Raw genomic sequence first — 20,188 nt, 5'->3', positions numbered from 1 at the left:
ATGTGATAAATATTTGATGATTGACCACATATGCTTGTTAATTTGCACAGCACCTTAGAACCATTTACTAGTCTCAAACATGAGTTGCTGAACTTTAAAAACCGAACCCAGATTTCTTATTTAAAGCTGGTACACCGCACACTGCACGGAATCACCTGTAATCAATACAGCTTGTCAAGAATGAAATACTGATTGCATCTAGCTAGCTGTTTCAGACTCCCTTTTTTCTTACACTGTTATCACACTTTATCTCCATATTGCCTCAAATCTGCCTTTATTTTTTCTTAGAGTTTTGGATTCGTTTGAGTCCTGAGATGACATTGATTAAAATGCTAAACCTGTGACTATTTTGCACCTATCAAATGAAGTCTTGTGCTGTTTCTTGCTTTGTGCTTTCTTTTTAACAAAAGAACGGTTGCCAGGAATAGAGATTATACTTCCTTGGTTTGGATATAAATTTGAACAACATTTCTGGAAAACTGATCAGGCAGGCCAGGTCAGAGGACTCAGAAGGGGTCCCACAGGACCACCCAAAAGGGTTGTAAGCTTCACGCAGGATGGAGATCAGGCTCAAGCCAGCAAGAAGTGAGGACAGAGTTTAATGAAGATATTGGAGACAGCAGATACAGAGCATCTGGGAGACTCAGAAAGGAAAAGGAGCACGAGTCTCATCTTTGCTTGGGGGAGTCTGGAGTTTTTATTAAGGATAGTGGCCTGGGGCGCCTGGGTGGCGCAGTCGGTTCAGCGTCCGACTTCAGCCAGGTCACGATCTCGCGGTCCGTGAGTTCGAGCCCCGCGTCAGGCTCTGGGCTGATGGCTCGGAGCCTGGAGCCTGTTTCCGATTCTGTGTCTCCCTCTCTCTATGCCCCTCCCCCAATCATGCTCTGTCTCTCTCTGTCCCAAAAATAAATAAACGTTGAAAAAAAAATTAAAAAAAAAAAAAAGGAAAAAAAAGGATAGTGGCCTGGTGTACATGTCCTCTCAGGCTTCTAGTAACTGATCAAGGACGAGTGCTCAGGTGTCCTCCATAAGTCACTTATCCTCTGGAGCCAGGGTCTTTTGTCAAGGTGTTTGGAGTCAGTGGTCTTGGAGAACTTTCATGAGGACCTCACCTGGCCACTTCAAAGTTGTTATCAGTTGTAGTGGAAGACGTCAAAGAAATAATTAACTCCTTGACCCTTACAAGGGGGACATATATCAAGGCATGTGTAAGGTGGGAGTGCAGGTATTGGCAAAAATAGAAGCAGGAAAATGAATAGAAACCAGCTCTTTTTCATAGGTCCTTTACAGTTTCCCTGTCTCAGTGTGACAAGAGTTCTAAATTTGGGGGCACCTGCACGGTTCACTCAGTTAAGCATCCGACTTGATTTTGGCTTAGGTCGTGAACTCACAGTTCAAGCCCCACATTGGGTTCCACTCTGTCAGTACAGATTCTCTCTCCCTCTCTGTCTGCCCCTCCCCTTGCTCATGCTCTGTCTCTCTCCCAAAATACATAAGTAAAATTTTAAAAATTTAGAAAGTTCTAAATTTTGTTATTTTCTTTCATGTAATAATTTCCATTAATGTTCAAGGAAATAGAGTATATAAATGTTCCAGTATGTTTTAAGGAAATGAAAAATTAGGAAAAACAAATGTCCATCGATAGGGTCATTGTTAAATAATGTCATTTTTTTAATATGGTGTAAATTCTAAGTGATACAGAAAACTTCAGTTAGGTACCTAGCTTCAGTTAGGTTTCATCATACTTTTTAATGTGAATTAATTCTTTTTTTTTTTTAATTTTTTTTTTAACGTTTATTTATTTTTTTGGGACAGAGAGAGACAGAGCATGAACGGGGGAGGGGCAGAGAGAGAGGGAGACACAGAATCAGAAACAGGGTCCAGGCTCTGAGCCATCAGGCCAGAGCCCGACGCGGGGCTCAAACTCACGGACCGCGAGATCGTGACCTGGCTGAAGTCGGACGCTTAACCGACTGCGCCACCCAGGCGCCCCTAATGTGAATTAATTCTTAAAAAGCAAAATATAAGTTGCTTGTACACTGTAGCGTATACACGTTTACAAACATATACAAAGAGAGTGAACTCTGCTTTTGGTAAGTTTATGGATTTTTTTTTAGAATTGAATTTCTCTATCTTCAGTATCACCACCTTTTAAAGAAAATTTAATGGATTCAGAAATAAGAAAAACATGAAATTTAATAGTTGACTGGAGTTGACCCTAGTAGGATCTCTACCTTTTCACTGCAGACTTATTTATGAGTAGCAATTCTCCAAATATAACCATCTTGGAGATGAGTTCTAATTAGAACATTGCTAAAATGAAATGTTAATCATTAATTTTTGCTGAATCATTCCCTTGTATCTCGAATCCTGCTGTACTTTTTGATTCTTTGGTTGAAGCTTTGGGATGATAATGAGGAGTTTATTGAAACAAACCTTTAAAAATCATTTCAGATTTTTAAGTTTCACATTGCATTCAAGAGCTTGCTTGTAATTTACCTTTCTGGCTCAACTGTTGAGGGTTTCTTTTTTCCACAGATCTGTAGGCAGGTTTGATCACAGATAGGAAGGATACTGTTTGTAATGCTTTAGGATGAACTACGGTATTATGTATAAAGAAGTGTTAGTAAATTGTTACAAAGAAAAAATACAGTTACTGGTAACATTTGTGGCACTCTACATCTTGGGTCATGTTGCACATACCTTGGTCTACAGTTCATTGAACTAGTACCATAGTTTAGCCTATTTTTTCTGAGACTGTTTGCCTGTTGAGGTTGAGAAACTGCCTCTAAATGAACTTAATAGGTACAGATCTCATCATTTCTGCCTTTCACTGGGGAATACTTTTAGAGGCTGCGTTCTAAAAGGTCTGTTTAGAAAAGAATTCTGGGGGCGCCTGGGTGGCTCAGTTGGTTAAGCACCCGACGTGGGCTCAGGTCATGATCTCACGGTTTGTGAGTTCGAGCCCTGCATCGGGCTCTGTGCAGACAGCTCAGAGCCTGGAGCGTGCTTCAGATTCTGTGTCTCCCCTCTCTCTGCCCCTCCCATGCTCATGCTCTGTCTCTCTCTCTGTATCTCAATAATAAATAAACGTTTAAAAAAATTAAAAAAAAAAAGAATTCTGGTTTTTGTCATTCTTTTTCTAGTTAAGACATCACAGAGGATTGAGGCTAGAGTGTCCTGGGCATACGGCTAGCACACAGTTGTTTGTTCTTATTAAGCCTTATTGTGTAATGCTGTTACTTTTTCAGAGTGTTGCAGAGGTAGGAATATGGGCGAGAAGCAATCTGGATAACATGAAAGTGATGCTGGTGTCTAAGGGAAGGCGACTTGATTCTGTGGGAAGGGCTATACCTGATCCATCTATTTTCTAGGTAAGCCTGCCTTTATTCCAAGGATGCCACCTTGTGTTTTGCAAGTTTTGGTATAACTAGATTGTGATTTCTATTTATCTTGAATTTGGGACCTGTCGTCTTTTATCATTGCAAAATGATGTCCTTTTAAGGCAGTGGTTTGTATAGTAAAACCTGAACGAATCACTGGGTCTTCACCCTGTAAATATCAATAGATCTTAAGTTCTTCTGGCAAGCAAAAATGCACTTAAATAAATGGTAAATATATGAGCAGACTAATATGTTGTGTATAGGAACCAAATAAATACTGAGTGAGTAGTACACATTAAGCCTTATGGCTTCTTGTTTAGTTGGTAAAAAGTATGTGGACAAGAACAAAATTGAGTATTAAGGGAAAAACTTCATTGAACATTATAAAGTTAACTGGAATACTTCAGCCAGGCCCTTGATTTTAATTCAATACATTTCCTTCTGTTAGCCATGAGGTATTATACTGTGAGACTCTGATCATTCAGTCTGTCTGAACAAGAGGAAAATGATATATGTGTAAAATAGCAGGTGAAGGCCCTCTAAACAAAATCAGTTCTCTATTTCAAAAGAAGGCCTTGCACTATATCCATTTAAAAAGCAATTTGGTCAATGATGAATGTACGTACTTGTTTTGATATTATGAGGGGGGGGGAATGATGAGAATAATTTTTTAGTGCTCTTAGTTTCAGCTAATAATAGAGCTTAAATACTTGTAAAAAGTGTTTTGGAGAAGTAATTCTTAGATTTATCGATGCTTTCTAAGATAAAAGGTTTAATCCATCTTCTGAAAAAATCAGAAGTTAAACACCTATTTGAATGTATCAAAGTTGCCAGTAAATAAAAAGTGGTGAGAGTTTTACTGATAAGACCTCATATTTTATTGATGAAACAACTTGGAACAGAGTCTTTTTCATTGGATGTGGTAAAAACAAGTCTTTTTAAAAACTAAATGCTATGGGGGCTCAGTCAGTTAGTGTCTGACTCTTGATTTTGGCTCAGGTCATGATCTCACGGTTTGTGAGAGCCAGCCCCACGTGGGGCTCTGCGCTGACAGCCTGGAGCCTGCTTGGGATTCTCTATCTTCCCCCCACCTCAAAATAAATAAACATTAAAAAAATGCTGTAGGTTTTTATTTAGAGAAGCAGATTCTTGCAGATTATTACATTTTATTCTGAATCATGGATATAACCTTTTGAAAAATTTCAAGTCTGAGCTGCCATTGGAATTTCACATAAAGAGCACTATATAGCACGTATAAATTGTGAGGGGTTTTTTATGGGGAGGTGGGGGAAGTTGGGGGCTACTCTGTGTTCATATTTGGGAGTAATTTTTTAAATCTGAAACCTATTATGTAGATTTGAGTATGAGCACAGTTGAAGAGGATTCTGACACAGTAACAGTAGAAACTGTGAACTCTGTGACATTGACTCAGGACACAGACGGGAACCTCATTCTTCATTGCCCTCAGAATGGTAGGAAAACTTGCTGACATGTAATTATGGATCTTTCTGGATTTCTGGATTTCACATTCCCTTTGATCGTTATTACCCTGATTGACAGTTTGGGCTAGGATAATAGAAATGGGAGTTCTCTTTTTGGCTTATGAATTAATCTTAATTTATATTTTTATGTTTTTAAAATATACCTTTATATTTTTTAAATTTGCCATAAATTTGAACTTTTTTGACTTTCGTAGCTACTTTATAAGTAAGTAGAATGCATTGGGCCTCCAAAGATGATGAATTAACTGTAATTAACACTTTCTCTTTGATATCATTTGGTGCCGGCAATGTATATAGCACGTTGAAAAATGTAAAAGCAATCCTGTCAATTTTTTCTAGAATCTGTAGAAGAGGATTTTACGTGACTATTTGAATAAGATTTAATATCATTATCTGTAATCAGTTAAGATTCAAGAGGCTGAGGCTTGTGATTTTGTTGTCACTTCTCTACCTATTCCGTATTTATATTCATTTTGCTTTAAGTTTATCTTTGTTCAACCTAGGTTTTATCTTCTCTTCTCATTCAATACTTAATTTCTGGTAATTTTATTCAAACTTGTGATTTTAAGTACCACCTACCTATTAAAATGGTTCAAATTTCTGCCTTTATTCTGAATTCTTTGTGTTTCTCATAGACACCTTAAATATCACATGTTCCAAACTGAAATCTTTCACAAAATTCCGAGACCTGGTTCTCTCTTTCTTTCTCAATTTCATTACTTAGTATCCCAGATCATAAATGTGGTAGGAATAAACCCTTCTTTCATCTCCTACATTCATTCTATCATGAAGACTTGTTGATAGTATTTTGTTTCTTGAGTCCATTGCTTCCTTGGTCTCAAGTTCCCCTTTCTTAGTTTAGAGTCTCATTTCTCACCTGGGAGGCCCCAGTAGCCTTTTAACAAGTCTCCCTGCTAATTCATCTTTCATATTGCCATTGACCTTGGTCATGATGCTCAGTATTGGAGGAAGGTTGTTTTTTTTTTTTTTTAAGTTTCACATGGTTTTTAGAACACAGTGATGGCCTCCTACCATGTCACTTTTTCTGCTAGCCTCCCTTCCTGCCACATTTCATATACTTATGTCCTAGTAATTCATAGCTGTCATCATTTTCCTAACACACCTTAAGCTTTTCATACTGTACTGTCACCACAAATAATTATTCCTAGTGCCAGTAATACTCATTTTCCCCTGGTTTCTGTTCATTCAAGTTCTTTCCAGTTCAACACACTTCCTCTGGGAAACCTTCACCTGTAGTCTAAATTAAGTGCCTCTCCCCTCTGCCCATGAAACCTTCTTCATTCCCCTTGCATAGCTCTTAGAACACAATTTTGAAATTGTCGGTTTAGTCATCTCCTCTATTACCCTGTGAGTGCCTCGACAGTCAAGGGTGTCTGTCATTGTTCTGTTCGCAGCACTTAGCACATAGTAGGCATTCAGTAAATAACTGAGTGAATTGAATAACCAGCCCTGTCTTTGCATGTGAAATATTTGGAAAGACAGATAGTTAGTAGTACAAAAGTGTGATGTTTAAAAAGTAGCACCTCTCTTCATAGTTCTTGTCATAAGAATAGGAGCTGAGGCCCTGCACTGGGGATAGAGACGGCAGTGTCGTTGGGGGTCCTACTTGCACAACTGGGTTAACTGAGCAAATAGATAAGATTGTTTCACACTTGTTGAAGATGTGGGTTTTTCTTCATTGGTTTGAAGATTTTTGAGATTTTTGTTTTATTTTGTTTCATTAGAAGCTGATGAAATAGACTCAGAAGATAGTACTGAACCTCCACATAAAAGGCTTTGTCTGTCTTCTGAGGATGATCAGAGTATTGATGATTCTACTCCTTGCATATCAGTTGTTGCACTTCCACGTAAGTCACCATGTATGAAGAACACAGTTCCCTTTTGAAATCTGATTTTAGCTTGTGCGAAATCAAGTTGGCATTTCAAGGTAGACTTAGACCCATTATTTTTCTCTTCATTTAGTCAAAAAACCTCCCTCTTTTTACTAATACTTAATGAGTGGGCATGGCTCTAAATGCTTTTGCATATGTTGCCTATTTGAATTTTTTCAGCCTTTTTCATTGACAGTTATCACCCTCCCCACCCCAAGCTTTTTTAGACATTTTCTCCTGATCATGCTCTCCCCAGTGAAATTGTAATACCACAGATACACTGGTGTGTGTGTGTGTGTGTGTGTGTGTGTGTGTGTGTGTTTTAATGTACTGTATGTATGTAGTGTTTTAATAACAAAGAGGATACTTTTTTCCCACACACACCCCTCCTAGATGCAAGCATATTTTGCCCTCATTGAGAAAGCATGCTCTAGAGTAGGTATTATGATCCCTGTTTCATAAATTTTTTAGGAAAACTAAGGCACGGAGAGATACAATAACTTGCCTAAAGTCATACCCAAGCATTCTGGTCTTTGAGAACTTTGATTTTGCACTCAGCATCAAGCGCAATCACATCTTCATCCAGTTGGAAAAAACTAAGATTAGGTTTTCATCATGGCAGACTTTGTCTTCACACATAGATGTGTACTCTTTATTTAGAGTTTATTGTTTTTTTATTTAAATTTTTTTTTTCAACGTTTATTTATTTTTGGGACAGAGAGAGACAGAGCATGAACAGGGGAGGGGCAGAGAGAGAGAGGGAGACACAGAATCGGAAACAGGCTCCAGGCTCTGAGCCATCAGCCCAGAGCCCGACGCGGGGCTCGAACTCACGGACCGCGAGATCGTGACCTGGCTGAAGTCGGACGCTTAACCAACTGCGCCACCCAGGCGCCCCTAGAATTTATTGTTTATCCAATTGAACAGAAACCATTTTCAGTTTACTGTGAGACTTTATGGAAAGACAGTATTAATGTTAAGATTGCTAATATTGCTTCCAGTGACGTAGACAGACATATGTATTTCCAATTAAATGATCTTTACTCCTAGTGATGATTCATACAATTTTTTTAAAACTCCTCTAATTTGACCATCATTAGGTTGTGATTCAGCCATGATTGGCATGTCTATACAGATACAATCCTATATGGACATTTTCCAAGCTAGAATATTTTGAATTCAGATATAATTAACATGTAACATATTAGTCTCAGGTGCACAACATGATAATTTGGTATCTGTGTATGTTGTGGAATGAACATAATAAGTCTGGTTAACATCTGCCACCACACATAGTTAACACTTTTTTTCTTGTGATGAAACGTTTCAAGATAAGTTCTCTTAACATTTTCCAAGAATACCATAGAGTATTCTTAACTATAGTCCCCATGCTGTACATTATGTCCCCAAGACATAAAATAAGATGAAAATATTTTATTAAGCCAGAATTTTTGAGGGATTATGTTGACATAAATTAAGACTGGTTAATTCATTTGGGTAAAGTTGAGTACCTTGATCATGACTGTAGGTTCAAAGTCCATTTGCTATTATATTCTATGTACGGTGTCACACTGAACCCTTCACACCCTCTTTCACTTAACTGGGTATGATAATATGGACGTACTGACCTGAGCTACTTGCTGTGGGGTCAGAGCATCATCACATATGGAGAATGTTCTAGAGCCTAATATTTACAGTAGTACTAAATTTGTGAAAAGTGGGCTTGAAGTATTGTTCCCTAGATTTGTAAAAAGCATGTTGATAAAATCAACGTAGGAAAACTTCTCCATTAAAAAGTCACGTAAAAAAATGAAGTCCTGTATCATCACCATCATCTGGGACTGACTGAATGGGCAAGTCGTTGTTTGCTGGACTTGATGGAGGTAAATACTAGTTTTTAAAGATTTAACTTCAAATTTCATTTTAATGTTCACGTTTTCTTTACATGCTTTATAAAACTGATAAAAAAAAATTTGTTCCTTAAAAAATCTTAACTCTCATGTTAATCATTCTAAATCACTTACAACTTCTTATTGTTACTGTCTGTCACCACATTTTCTCCATTCCCTACTCATAGTTACAACTCTTGGTGGTTATTCATTTAGATTATTGTTGCAATACTTTATCCTCTTCTGCCTTTTGTTCTCCATACTACCTCATTAATTAGTCCCATTACCTCCTTTGGTATTACCTGTTAAGTGGAGTCCGTTTGTGATCTACTTCAGACTTTGTTTTTGTACCAATACTTCCTTTCTTTCCAGGTTACTTTCTTTAATCCTCTGTAACACTTGGAATCCTTTGCCCCTCAGGGACCCACTGATCTTAACCACTTTTTCATGGTTCCTTTTCCACTCCCATCTTTTATTTCCTCCCTACCAGGTTTGGCTCATAATTAATCATTATAATCACTGTTGCATTTACCCTCAAATCCTTTTTTCCTTCTCTCACTTCATTGTTTTTAGTGAAACCACAATCCTGGTTAAATATGCCTGGTTAAATATGTCTATACTGGCACAGCTAATTGAAAAACAGCACAAGCAAGCTGAATGATCTTATTTTAAATTCATGATCATTAACTTGAGGTGGGCTCATAATGTTGCCTGCCAGTCACGCCACACTTGGTTTTTTCTCCCACTCAGAGATGACTTTCATACATTCCTGAAACCTCCAGTATTTTCTCTACCTTTGTTACTCTCAACTGATAGCCTTGCTTCTACCCTACTGAGAAAATTGAAGTAGTCAGAAGATAATTTCTGCCAGTTTCCACCACTACAAATGAATCTGTGTCCGTATGTTCCTATCTTTTCTTCTCACTAAGGCCAGCCCTTCACTTTACTAGATCCCATCCCTTCTACCTACTCAAGGACATTGTTGGAGGATTTCTTCCTTTCTCACGTGAATCATTAGCTTTTCTTTCTCTACTGGATCGTTCCCATCAGTGTTAGAAACCTACTATAATTTCTTCTTTAAAATAAGAAGTCCTGTTAGCCCACTTTGGGGTCCTCCAACTTCTCCTCTTTCCTTTAGAGCAGAATACTTTGAAAGAATCCATATACTTCCCTCCATTTCTTCTCCCATGCTTCCTTGAACCCACTCCAGTCTGCCTTTCATCTCTGTCACTTCACCAAAATTGTTCTTCCCAGGTCTCCAGAGACTATCTTGTTGCTAAGTCCAGTGATGAATTTTTTGTTTTAGTCTTTGTCTTCACTTGATCTATCCACAGTTTTTGACAGTATTTATTACTCTGAGAATATTTATCAGTCTTCTCTGAAATAATGTCTTTTGGCTTTCAGGGAACCATTCTTCTAGTTTTCTTCTACCTTTCTGTCTGTGCCTTCTGAGTCTCTTAGGCTGACCTGTCCATATGTCCCTAGTCTCTAATTGGAGTGCTCCAGGACTCCATTCTTAGGCTGCTGCTTCTGTTTTGTTTTCTCATTCCCTAGAATTGGTGGTTTTAAATCCTGTCTCTTGTGATCATGTTCAGATTTATTCCAGTCCAACCTTAATCTTAACTCTAGATGTTTAGTAGGTATCTCAAAGTAGTGTGTTTAAAACCAACCCATGAAACTTCTTAAATTTGCTGCTTCTACAAATCTTCCCATTTCATTAATGGCAGGTACATTTTTCTAGTAGCTCTGATTTTTAAAACTTTAATAACATCCTTTTGTTGTCAATTTCTTTCATATTTAGTTTATCCACAAATCCTGTTGGTTCTCATATCAAAATATATCCACAGTTTGAACTGCTCATCATCCTCACTTGCCTTTGGCCCTGGGCCAAGTCCCTGACTTCTCTAACCTGGATTATTGAGTTAGCTTCTTAACTGATTTCACAGTGCCCTTGCCACCCTTCAGGCTGTTTTCTTGTTAGTAGCCAAAGCAATCCTGTTAAAATAAAAATTAGATTATATCACTCTGTATCTTCCAGTGGTTTCCCATCTGAGAATTAAAGCCAAAGTCTTTACATTAGCCTACAAGTCCTCACAGAACCAGTCCTCTGGTTACACTATCCTACTTGCCATCCCTTTGAACAGTCCAGATGTGCCCCCATCTCAGAGTCTCTGCCCATGGCTTTCCTTCTGCATGAAGTGCTCTTTCTTAGGATACCTGTGTGACTAGCTCCCTTTCCCATTTTGTTCCAAGTCTGGGTTCCCGTTTTGTTCCAAGTCTGGGTTACTTCTCTTCTCCTGTTAACTAAAATTTCAATCTTCTCCCCCCAGTACATTCCCTTTCCTGCTTTACTTTTTTCTCATTTATCAACACCCAACATAATATGTTCATTTCGTGTCTTCCTTACTAGAATATAAGCACCATGAAGGCACAATTCTGTTTTATTTGCTCACTGCTGTCTTCCCACCACCCAAAGCATTACTTAGTGTGTATTAGGTGCATAATGACTTTTTCTTAAACATATATATATCTGTATCTTTATAGACATAGACTTAATTGGCAAGGAATGTGCTAGGAAATTAGACGGTCATGTATTTTTTCCCATGGATTTTATTTTTTTAATAATTAGAACTTGCTATTATATTGGAATTGAATTGTTCTTTCTTCTTGAAGTTTCAGAAAATGATCAGAGCTTTGAGGTGACCATGACTGCAACCGCAGAGGTGGCAGATGATGAGATTACTGAGGGAACTGTGACACAGATCCAGGTATAGTGAGTCTTTTTACTGACTGCAAGAGGATTATCCTTAACACATACCTTAGGTGATAAAATGATGAGAACATAATTTGTCTGACAAAGGACAGAATTGAGGTAAGATTTATTATTTCATTCAGGTTTCCAGTCCCCACTTGTATGAATCTCACAATAGTAGGCAAAGATAGAATTTTAAAATTCATTCCCTATAGTGGTCCACATCTGTTGAAACAGATGGTGCACGTGTATTCTTTAGCTACATGGAATGAACTCATTTGAGCTGTTAAATAACTTTAAATTTTATCTTACCGGTTATATAAGATATTGATATAAAGCTTTTTAAGTGTTACCCAGCACTTCTCTCTAGTGACTGATTTAGAAAGGCTACATGTGTTCTCTGTTCTAATATGAATGGAAGCTAGTTATTTAACACGGATTTTAATTATGACAGTTGTAGCTCAGGTAGAACCTTTTGGTGTTTACAGGACTAGATAACATTTTACCCTGAGTTAAGAAGTTGGATAACAATTAGGGGTTACTGCTTTCTTTTTATGTGAACTTCTGTGTTTCATATGAGTTATTTCTGCCAAAAGTAATAGAATCCTTTGCTCTTTTAGATAGCCTGGAGCTTAAATCTCTTTTACTTGTAAGTTTATATCTCTGGCTGATTGGGCCTTTCTTTTTAGTATCTTGTCCTTTTGTTTCATTTCTTTAATTAATAAAATATTTTTAAAGTAGACAGTAGAGACGTTACATCATTATCTTATGTGAAGCATGACAATGAGCCTTCTTCAGTTAGGTAGAAGAATTACAAGTTGATAGTATAACATCAAGGACTAAGGATATCTCAAGTGGGTGCACTGTGAGCCTTTTTCAATAGGGAACTTCACAGTGGTTCCAGAATGACTGAATTTCTAGAGGAGTGAGTCTTTCATGTACTTCAAACAGCTTTGAGCCCAGCTAGAGATTCTCATTATCTGCTTTTATATTTCAGTGGGTGGTTTGGACAGGAATTTTTTCCATGCTCTCTGAAGCAATAGAGCACGTTCTTCAAAATGGGGCTTGTCAAATTCGTTTCCAATTCAAAGACTATATAGTCCCACTTAGATTCCGTTTTCGGCACCGTACAAATAGGTGTGTATTCATAGGTGATTTGGTTCACAACCTAGTTGTTAAAAGATTGAGCAGTGGCAGTATTAGACAGATTATAGGGTTGTTTTGTTTGGGTTATTTCTTAAGAGTTAGTGAGTTATAATTTCATAGTAGCCTCTTGGTTTATTATTAACCATTTTAGTCAATGAAAAACTTGTAATAGTTTCTAATATTTGTTTCATAAGAATACCGTTAGGTTGTGAGTGAAAGCATAGTTAAAATTTCAGAAATAGTCTGCTTTTTGCTCTGTCCTCTGTGTCAAAGCAGGTGTAGCTATTTCACATATTATGGTAGTTACTATACTGTCCCATTTCAGCAATGGAACTATCTTGAAAAATGATTAGAAACCAAAAAATTTCCCAATATATACAGTGCTTTGTGGTTGCAAGAGGCATTTAGTGGGTAAAATGCTTAGATTTACATTCCTAAGTCAATGTATGTTATAGGCATGAAACCCTACAGCCAAGTCAAAAAGGCTGCATTTAAAAAACAAAAACAAAAAACACTATAGTGGGTGGCTCAGTCGGTTTAGCGTCCGACTCTTGATATCGGCTCAGGTCATGATTTCAAGATCATGGAATCAGGGTCCAGTGGGGCTCTACACTGAGCATGGAGCCTGCTTATGATTCATTCTCTCTCTCTCTCTCTCTCTCTCTCTCTCTCTCTCTCTCTCTCTCCCTCCCTCCCTCCCTCTCTCCCTCTCTCTCTCTCCCTCTCTCCCTCTCTCTCCCTCACCCCCTCTCTCCCTCACCTCCTCTCCCCATCCCCCCGTGTCCCCCCCCCTGTCTCCCCGTCTCCCTCCCTTCCTCTCTCTCTTCCTCCCTCCCTCCCCCTTTCCCTCATCCACCCTCCCTCCCTCCCTCTGCCCTTCTCCCCTGCTCAAGCTCTGTCTCTAAAAAATCACAAGTATAAATAAAAAAGTATACTAAACATATCTGAGTAATTTAAAAAGCTTCTACATAAAGTAGTGAAAATGGAGATAAAATAATGTAAAACTTAATATCTACATACTACGTGTAGATAGATAACATTTAAGGTAACTATGTCTCCTACTATCCTCATTTAACTCATTTGTCATGGACAGTGTTAATTATTAGTTCTAAAATACAATAATTGTTGGCTTCATTTGATGGCTTTTTACATGTTTACCATTATATGACTTAAGTAATAATTGTAATTCTTCATCAGGGTAATTTAAGCCAAAAGGCATTAGGTATTTGTCCAAAGAGAGCAGTTAATTAGCATGACAAGTGTATTCTTAAGTTCATAGAGTGGTCTGTGTATTTAGACTCACTCTGGGAAATGATGATTTTATTCTTTTAAGCAACTGGTTAATATATAAGAGAACATCATTTCAGAAGAATATTTTCTACATTACATTTCTTAACAGTAGATATTGTTTGTATCAAGGTCTTTTCACAGCAGTCTCTATCACAGTAACCTCTGTGTCAAATCTTAGATAATTGGGTTCTTCAGTATACAAGAGACATTATCTGTCTAGTCTGTCTCCATTCTCAGCTTTATAAAGGTAGCCTCTTGATCTTTAAAAGAAAAAATCTAAAGTGTATGACACATAAATGCAGGGTTACAAAACTTTTCATACTTGTTCCAGTGACTCTAGCTTTTTGCCCATGGATTTAAGAAAACACTTTAATAAATACAATATATTCATTACCCCCAAATAGAAAAATAAAGTAGGTGACAAAGGAAACGTGGCTTTTCTATTCATTGTGCTTGGTTTGTTCACTGACAGCTTCTCTCTTTCCAAGTAGGATGATTTCAGTTCCTCTTGAAATTAGAAATTCAATTTCTGTCTATTCAAGAAATAGTCCAATCTCTTAGGATTTACCTCCAGCCAGTGACATAGTTTAGTTAATCTAGTCTGAGACCGAATGGAATTGAGTGGTCACTAGGCATGTGACTTTCCTCCTATTCTTATCTGCCTATGGTAGGTGGGCTCATGCCTGAAATGGTAGCACTGTTTCCAGATCTTTCTGACTCACACTGTATCTGTCTTTAGCCCAAGACCAACTCTCTTAAGCAGCTTTGTTCCTGCAGAATTTGCTAGGTTAGGTATATCTGTAGTTGAAAATGTACCTGGTGTGACAGTTGGATAAATACACTGAAAGCAACTGAATTTTATATTATAAAGGGTGAATTTTATGGTGTGTAAATTATATCTCATACTTGTTTCAGCAGCACATATACTAAAAAATTGGAGTTATAAAGTTCTCAATAAAGTTGTTAGTTTTTAACTTCATGGTATTCAATGAAGATTATTTTTACCATAATAATAATAAATAATACCATATAGTTCTTTGAGAAGAAGGTATATTAATAAGGTTAGGAACCTACTCTTGAGATTGGCTAAAACAAAGTTGTCAGTGAACTATAAGCAGACTGTGATTTTGCAATGTCTTTTGATTTAGCCTGTTAATTCTTTAAATTTAGCAAGAGAGTACATTACAGATGACTAAATATTTAGGCAACAAATAACCTATAAGGACATGAACAACCGTGACACTCATCTGTAACATTTCCATTTTATTGTATGTATGAGCTCATTTTACATATATGAATATACAGATGGCTTCAGATATATTAATTCAGTCACATAATGGAATCTTAACTATTATTCTATAAAATTTAAGCCACTAGTACAGAGTTACTTGTTTAAATGAAGGTCATATTTTATTAATGCAGGCAGTTTTGTTTTCATACTGCCATGAGAACAGTAAAAAAAATTTGTTTTTCTATAAATTGAATATATTTTTACTATATCTGAAACAAATGAATTCTGTATTAGTAGAGTTTTAGAATGTTTAGTATTGCACACAAAGATGAATCAGATTGGGTATTAAATCGAGCTATACTTTTTTTTTTTTTTTCTACTTTTACATCTTCAAGATTCTACAGAATGAGCAACTAGATGAAATATCTCCCTTGGGTAATGAGGAAGTTTCAGCAGTTAGCCAAGCATGGTTTACAACTAAAGAAGATAAAGATTCTCTGACTAACAAAGGTAAGCTATATTGTGAATTTTAGTGTCCACTGGAAAAAAATGGAGGTAAAAAGATCTGGTAGTCATCAGGATTTTGAATTGGGCCTTCATAGTTGTGATTGAGTAGTTACAGAAATTGAGTTTACCATGAAACCAACATTTGTTTTTCAGTACTTGATCATTTCTCTGACATGCAGTAAATTATAAACAGATGTCCATTAAAAGACAGTATAGTTACTGCATGGGAGTGGGAAGACCAGTCTTTTCAGAGATCTAACTTTGGTCTGATAGGCAGCTTAGCAGCTTAAAGTAAGTGTTTTATAGTGCTGCAGAGTTCATAAGGATTGTTAGGGAACTGCTACAACAAAGTGCAGGTCATGGATATGCCACTCTGAAATAAGAAAAGGAAGCAAAAGTAAGTAAATTGTTTTCAACCACTGCATAGTAAATACTCATAAAGAATGTATTATTCACTTGGTATCCATTGGATTATGTTTACCTTGTCCTAGAATCTTTTGTGCACATTCTTTTGCCCATAAAATTTATTTTTTGCATTGGATAAATTTTTCAGAAAGTTTGGAGCATGATTTGGCTTTTATAATTCTCATGCCTTTTTATAGCAAGCTTTTATTATTGAATAAGAAATATAACTGATAGGAAGTAATAATTTTTTTTCCTTTTACTTCTTACTGTCTTTATTTAGTAAGATTGAATGTATTCTGTTTTAAAAACCAGAGGTTACAAAAGCAACTACGTGGAGATCTTTCAGATTTCAGATGAAGGAGAAATTAGCTGCCTTTTATTCACACAGATAATTTATTTAATCACAAAGCAAATCTTTAGTGTTTTATCCATCTTGAAGGATAACATTTTCTATAATATTATTTGTTTTCCTTTAAAGGACATAAATGGAAACAGGGGATGTGGTCTAAGGAGGAAATTGATATTTTGATGAACAATATTGAACGCTATCTAAAGGTATCTTATGGCATATTTTTGTTTCACTAATTCTTTCATTTCCAGTTGCAAAAATTATCAAAGCATCATATTGTATGTACTTATTAGGAGCTTTTCAGTAATTTTTATAATGGATGATTGGCTAATATGTGTCTTGGCTTAATAATTGTAAGGTGTATGATTATGGTATGTTTTTAAACAAATTTTGAATTCTTAGTTTAAAATAGTTTTACTGCTTTAGTTAATACCAAAAGTTTAGACAAAATCCTCACAGCTTCTCAAAACCCTAAAGCCCTGTCTTTTCAAGCAACCTAATAATTAAGAGTTTAAGCTTGTATTGTCTAAAGCTTAAGATACACATCTTCTTCTTTGAGTGAATTTCTGACATGACAGTCCTCCCTTTTTTAAAAAAATGGATAATTTAGTTCATTTTCCTGTTGAGGCTTATATGTTAGCTAAGTCATCCTCTTCAGTAAATGTCTCTCGAACACAGTATTTTTGAGGCACTGGAGATAGGAATTACTATAACACAAGGTACTGGTGTTTGAAAAGCCAGCAGTTCATTTGGGAGTGTTGAAAGCAGGTGAAGACCAACACAAGGCTTTGTACCATGTGAGTGATAAATTCTGCATGAAATCAGAGAAGGAAGAATGTATTTTTAGGGTTTGGGACAGTTAGGGAAAATACTTGGAAGATCAAGGATTTGAGCGGAATCTTTTAAGAAATAGAACTTAGACTGGAATAGGGCTGGAGGGAACAGCATGAGTAAATGCTGAGTACCAAGGAATCAGAAATGAAACCCAGAGCACGTTGAATTAGCCCTTTTAACTTGAACTGAGTTAATTAGCCTCTGGAAGCTTGACTTTGAAATCCAGTCCAAAAAATTAGAACTCTTTCCTATAGGAAAATGAGAAAAACTGGTAACTTAGTTAAGTGAGGAATTGGTGGAGTAGATCTGTGCTCTTCTCAAGGAAATGTTTCCAGAGATTTGCTGACCATTCCTGTAAAGGAGTTAGTGCATGTTTGAAATATAGACCATTAGCACTGTTTGGGAATGGGAGGAGTACAGTATTTATTTAACCATTCCATTGTTTGATTCTTAGGTGGTTTATATTATTTTTCACTATTATAAATACATTTGCTGCCTAGAATATCCACGTTGTAAAGCTTAATTTTAAGCTGTACTCTTCCCAAGCTAAGCTTTATGAGCTGTAAAGAGTGAAACACTTCATTTCTTTGTTAATGGGTAAAGATTATTCCAAGCAAACTAGTTTTTTGGGGTTTTTTGTTTGTTTGTTTTTAAGAGAAACACAAGTGCAGTGACCATTGAAAATGTATCTAGAAGTGTATTAAAGTTGTCCACTGGTCACATACACTTTAGTTAAAATGGAAAAACCTGGAAAAATGTTGCAGGTTTAAATAAGGCAATGACGAACAGTAACAACATTGAACTTTGGGAATTAAGGTGGTTTCTTGTCTAGGGGATTGGAGTAGATGGTTTCCAGGGATTAAAGGGTGGGAATGTGACTGAAATTTGAGAGCTTTTAGATGACCATTTCAGTTGACCAGATGAGAGTAGTAAGGACTTTATGGTGGTGGGAGAAGAATTTTCAGGGAAAGGGCAGATAAGCAGGTAATCTCTAAGGAAACCTGGTGACTGGATGTTGGGGAAGAGGGAAAATGAGGGGTTGGAATAACTTCAGAATGTTTTATTTTTGGATAACTAGGAGAATAATGAATGAATTGGCAGGGATAGGAAATGTCCACAAAGATGTACTGATCTTGGGAAAAGATAATTTGTTTGATATTTGACCATGGTTTTTAGTATGTGCTGCTGTTTAAGAACATTGTGGTGCCATTTTTAAACCAATTAATTAGATGTCAAATAAATGAAAGTAACTGTCACAAGTTTGAAAAAAAAACAGAAGAAAAAGAAAATCTTTCTATCTCACTGTATGGTCATCCTGCAACACATTGACTTTCATATATTTAGGCTTATAAATATTAGGCCTAATTATTTGCATAATTGAAACTGCATAAGAAAAATTTCGATTCTAGAATTTAGAAACTTGGGGTTCCTGGCTGGCTCAGTCAGTAGAGTGTGTCACTCTTTTGCTCTTGTAGTCGTGAGTTTGAAGTGCATGTTGGGTGTAAAGATTACTTAAAAAAGAAAATTAATTTTAAAAAATTTGGAGACTTTTTACTCTGAAATTTTACATATTCAAAAGAATGTATATAATGCATATCAGTATAATTTTACTTCTTTTTGAAATTTATGTAAATAGATTTATCCTGAGTGTTAACTGATTTCTGTTGTTTGTTGTGATTTTGTGATCCATTCCCTGTTGATTTTTTTAGCTGTATTTCATTATGCTAGGATAAATACCTACCCAGGTGCAGTCAGTGGTCATTTAGGGTCTTTTTAGGTTTTTTGCTATTAATATGTAAAAATCTGATGGGTGTGAGTGGTATTTTATTATGGATTTAATTTGTATTTCTCTGATTACATACTTTTATATATGCTTAGTGGCCATTTCTAGTGTTTCCTTTTTGAAATTCCTATTTGTATTTTCTGTCAGTTTTTCCATAGGGTTCTTTTTCATTTTCTAGACTATTTATTTATTTATTTAGAGCGAGCGAGCACGCATATGCGAGGGACAAAGAAAAGAAATACAATCCTAAGCAGGCTCCGTGCTCTCAGCGCATAGCCTGATGTGGGGCTCCATCTCCCCAAGCCCTGAGATCATGGCCTGAGCCAAAATCAAGAGTCAGGTGCTTAACTGACTGAGCCACCCAAGTGCCCCTAGACATTCTTAATGTATGCTGGTTACTAATGGTTTTTTTGTTTATTTGTATTGTAGATATCTTGTCCCAATTCAGTGGCCTAGCATTTCCTTCTCCCTAGGGGTCATATGATGAAAAAAGATTCTTAATTTTCAATATAAAAATAATCATTTTTACCTTTATATTTTGCATGGTTGTTTAAGGTACTCCTCCTCTGCGTCAAGGACATAAAAGTTTTAGTTTTGCCTTTCATACTGATTTTTTTTCCCATAGCTGTGAGATAGGATTTCACTGTTGTTGGGGTTTTTTGTTTTATTTTGTATGGATGGCAGTTGTTCTGGCATCATTATGGAATATCAGTCTTTTCCCAATGTACAATGTCCATTCTGTCCCAGATCTAGTTTCCACACATTTGTTTCTAGGTTTTCTAATATGTTCCCAGGTTCTGTTTGTTGATACCTGCACAAGTATAGATAAATGTGGGACAAGTCTCTTTATGAATGTCTTGGCTAGTTTTGGCTGTTTGCTCTTCCTTTATAAATTTAGAATCAGGTTGCAGAGAATGGAAACTGTTGGGATTTGTTGGGGGGACTGCATTGAATCTGTGCATCAGTTTGAGGGGAATTCACATCTTTATAGTATTTCATCTTGCTACTGAGAACATCGTATAGCCCTCCATTGAAGTGAATTCCTCTTTAATGCCTTTTGATAGTTTGTTTTCCTCCATGAAGGACTTGGGTAACTTGCCTAAGATTTAGTCCTATTGCTTTTAATTTTGATGTTACTGTAAATGAGAACTTGTAAACTTTGTTAGGAACTTTCTATAGAAACACAAATAAATGACTTTATATATTGACTTCGTAAGCGGCAGCC

At 36.5% G+C, this 20,188-nt stretch overlaps 1 protein-coding gene across 3 annotated transcripts in view; it reads left to right on the top strand.

Annotated features, from left to right (window-relative positions):
- The window catches only part of DMTF1 (cyclin D binding myb like transcription factor 1), a 46,027-nt gene that overhangs the window by 6,606 nt on the left and 19,233 nt on the right, over positions 1 to 20,188 (top strand). The window contains exons 2-7 of one of the 3 annotated variants that reach the window (XM_040472776.1): positions 3,252 to 3,374; positions 4,739 to 4,855; positions 6,631 to 6,753; positions 11,340 to 11,434; positions 15,481 to 15,595; positions 16,476 to 16,552. In XM_040472776.1, coding sequence (XP_040328710.1) covers positions 4,747 to 4,855; positions 6,631 to 6,753; positions 11,340 to 11,434; positions 15,481 to 15,595; positions 16,476 to 16,552 — 519 coding nt within the window. In that variant the 5' untranslated portion in view covers positions 3,252 to 3,374; positions 4,739 to 4,746. Of the gene's footprint in view, positions 1 to 3,251; positions 3,375 to 4,738; positions 4,856 to 6,630; positions 6,754 to 8,553; positions 8,661 to 11,339; positions 11,435 to 15,480; positions 15,596 to 16,475; positions 16,553 to 20,188 lie in introns of those variants that run through there. The other 2 variants (XM_040472777.1, XM_040472778.1) reach the window with 2 other exon arrangements.

Source organism: Herpailurus yagouaroundi, unplaced genomic scaffold (genome assembly GCF_014898765.1).
Source record: "Herpailurus yagouaroundi ecotype Mexico unplaced genomic scaffold, PumYag 100, whole genome shotgun sequence".
NCBI lineage: Eukaryota > Metazoa > Chordata > Mammalia > Carnivora > Felidae > Herpailurus > Herpailurus yagouaroundi.
Note: the sequence above shows the minus strand (reverse complement) of the source record. Positions and strands in the feature narration are given on the sequence as shown.